This window comes from Limulus polyphemus, unplaced genomic scaffold, assembly GCF_000517525.1.
Source record: "Limulus polyphemus unplaced genomic scaffold, Limulus_polyphemus-2.1.2 Scaffold1493, whole genome shotgun sequence".
In the NCBI taxonomy this organism is placed as follows: Eukaryota; Metazoa; Arthropoda; class Merostomata; order Xiphosura; family Limulidae; genus Limulus; species Limulus polyphemus.
The window spans coordinates 128,476-132,139 of record NW_013667103.1 but is presented as its reverse complement, the minus strand read 5'-3'; the positions used below and the strand labels follow the sequence as shown (position 1 = coordinate 132,139).

Genomic DNA, 3,664 nt, shown 5'->3' with positions numbered 1-3,664 from the left:
GCTGATTTACAGAAGGATTTAGATCATTTAGTAAGTTGGGCAAATAAATAGCAAATGAGTTTTAATTATAATAAATGCAAGATAATGTATGTGGGTTATCATAATTATAAGTATAATTTGTATGGGAATAACTTTAACAGTGTCACGAAAAAAAGTGATCTTGGTGTAATAGTTGATTAGTGTGCTATTGATAGTGGCAGTGAAATAGGATTTTAGGTTGTATCTACCTAAATATTGAATACAAGTCTAAAAAGGTTATAATTTCCTTGTATAGGTCACTGGTTAGGCCATATTTGGAATATTGTGTTTAGTCTTGGGCTCCTTACCTTAGGAAAGACAATGAATTGTTGGAAAGGTTTCAGAGAAGGGTTACTAGAATGGTGCCTGGGATGGAGGGGTTGCCATATGAGGAGAGGCTTAAATCTCAAACTGTTTTGTCTTGGGGGTATCTGATTGAGGTGTTTCAGGTTGTAAAAAGAATTGATAGTGTTGATGCATCATCTTTTTTCATACTTAACAGTGAGAATAGTAGGACTCGGGACACAAGTATAAATTTTGGCAGTGTAAGAGTCATTTTCAGCTAAGACAGTTTTTTGTTTTTTTAACATGATAGTTGGCCTTTTAAATGGGTTGCCTTTGGATGTTGTGGAGGCAGTAAATTTAAGTTAGTTTAAGAGAAAGCTTGATAAGTATATGAATGATAATGGCTGGCTGCAAGATTTTGTTTTAATAAGTTTATTAACAGTTTTAGTTTAGTTTAGAGGATGAAACTGCCAAGATAGATCAATAGGTTCCATATTGTCCCAGAACACTATGTTAAAGTGTGATAGGCATCAAGCTCTTTTCCAAGTGACAGATTCCTACAGTAGTCAGGATTTGATTATCTCCAACCATACCACTTGAAGACTTTTCAGTTTTTAAACAATAGCTGAATCAGTAGTTTACAAGTCTCTTGACAAAGGTGTATAACTGAAATGTCCAGAAAACAAAGACTAATTTTTTGGAGAGGGGTGTGTGTTTTCTCTATCTTTCAACTATGTTGTAAAACTTTTTATTTCAGATGCAAACAGAATAGCACAGTTTCAGTAGTGTTTAACTAGCAGAAGTGTACAATGTAGTCTGATGAGCATTGTTTTTTCCTGTTCTGTGCTTATGATAGTGTCAAAAAGTATGGAGAAAAAACACACAAGATCCTCTTGATTCTGTTTGTTTTGTACTAATAATGTAAAATGCAGCAGCGACAAAGGTCCTTTGATTTCTTTACAAGAGCAACTTATATCCAGACTATGCCCTAATCTTGTTAGTAAATACTTCTACTGTACAATGTCACATTTCCACCCTGATGGGCAAGTGCTCTTCTGTAACTAGCATGTAACAATTCAGTCTATTAGCCGTATATGCATGAGTGGATGTCAAAGTATGTATTCCCTAACCTTGTACAGAGTGCCACTAAATATGATAACATGCATTTGATGTCAAAGTTGTAAACATTCCATGTTTCCTTACATTGCTGATTTCACAACAGTTCATGTTAGAGTAATGAAAATACCATATACAATAGGCAAAGATACTGAAAAATCTTAAGATATGCACTTAGGAGGTTGTAGAAGTTAAGCAAACATAATTTGCAAATTGTATTAAGGACAAAAGTACATTTATTCTTCACATAAACATCTCCTTGCATCCAGACTTGTCAGTTTAAGTCAGATTGACTTAAGCATGTCACAGATATATCTTCAATAAAAAAAATTTAGTAACATGTCTGATTTTTTTTTTCAACAATAGACTTGTGCACAAGCTTGCCACATTTTGTGAAGATAAATTTGGGAAAAAAGTTAACATTACTTCTCCACTATGGCGTCAATCGATTGGATCAACCCTGTGTACATTCAGTTAATAATGTACAAAACTGACAGTAGAACCAGTAATTTTCCTTGACCACCATAACTGCAGAATCTTAATCTTATTGAGATAAATTTGAATGTTGAATTTGCCATGATAATCCTCTTCCACCATACACTTTAGCAAGTGGACTACAATCAAACAAGACATCTTTTGACATTTTGTAGTCTATGCTACACCAAGACCATGTTATTTTTGCACAGGAATGTGGATCAACCCAATATTAAATGAAGATCCCAATAAAGTGGTCAGTTAGTTTAATTCACTAAATTATCTGAATAATGGTGTACCATACCTTGCCGATACTGTAGTTGTGAAAGAAACACAGTCATTGACAAAGGTTAGAGGTGTTGATCCTGTTACATCCTCCCACTGAGCTTTGGTAACTCCTCCTAATATGGGTAAAATAAATGTAATGGTTCTTTGTACTTATAAATCTTTGTGCAAATAATCCACAAGCAGTATATTTCAGCTAATACTTTAGTTCCACTTCAGAAATAACAGTACACACATACAAGTTTTTAGGTATTCTGCAAAAACATAAGAAACAAAAGCTATTATTTGAAATCAAATAATTCTACCTATTACAAGAATTATACAGCCCATCAAAAAACTAAAAATACTATAGGACATCACTCTTAATTGCAATACACAAGCCAGGTGAACCCCAATTTTCATAAATAAAAACATCTATTCAATAAAAAATATTAATTGAAATGAAAATAAAATAGGAAAATTAACATCAAGTAAATGATGTAATAGTAAAACATTTTAAAAACCTTTTTTTTCTTGTAATATAAACAATTTACTTGCTAAACTGCTTTTCTTCTCTTGAATTTTTCACATTATCAACAGATTTTAGTGCCATAAAGAAACATATTTCTTGATTTGTTTCTTCTAATCCATTAAAAATGAAAATGAAATGAAACCATACTTGAAGTGTATTTATAAATTACAAATAATAAAAACGTTTTCCAAATGGAAGTAGTATAAAACAATGGTATTGAACAAAATTCCTTTTTAATCAGTAAACATATATCTAACTCCTTATAAAAGTCATTCACCCAGGTCAATTGTAATTGTTCATAATACTTCAGAAGGTTGATGGCAGGTAACTTATGTACCCTAGACAAATCTTAAGCATACATTATTATTTGATGTAAACAATAAAATACTACATCATCTTACGCTGACAAAAATTAATTAGGATTTTACACCATTTAACCAATAACATATTTACACAAACTCTTGTTTATCAGAAGCTCATAACTGGGTGGCAAATGCTGCAGAAACGTATGAAATATTAGGTTTCTTTGAATGAAAATACATTCTTACAAAATGAATCTTAAATCATAATACGCAATTACATTTTACATGATATAATCCTCCTTCAGCTTTAAAAAGAATATGAAATATGTCATTGCTGTATTATATTAAAAGTAAAACTATATATAAATATATATATATACATATGTTACAGGTTGAAAAGAGAGTCAGTGATATAGAGGCCTAATGCAAACCCTTGATTGGTCATACTCTGCTGTGTACTGCTGTTTTTCCAGGCTCATCAGCACAGTTTGTATCAGCAAACCAAAAAAATACAGTCTACAGCAGAGGGTACAGCCAATCAAGGAATGCATTAGGCATCTACATCACAGATTCTCTGTTCAATTTTACCTACAGTGAAAAAGAAAGAAACTTGTAACATATATTGTGTGTGTGTGTGTGTGTGTGTGTGTGTGTGTATATATATATATATATA

General features: G+C 31.9%; 1 protein-coding gene across 10 annotated transcripts in view; it reads right to left on the bottom strand.

Annotated features, from left to right (window-relative positions):
* The window catches only part of LOC106463825 (ankyrin-2-like), a 253,624-nt gene that overhangs the window by 123,066 nt on the left and 126,894 nt on the right, over positions 1-3,664 (bottom strand). For all 10 annotated transcript variants that reach the window (XM_013923893.2, XM_013923894.2, XM_013923895.2 and 7 more), the window contains one exon: positions 2,198-2,294. In XM_013923893.2, the coding sequence (XP_013779347.1) occupies positions 2,198-2,294 (97 nt within the window). The remainder of the gene's footprint in view (positions 1-2,197; positions 2,295-3,664) is intronic.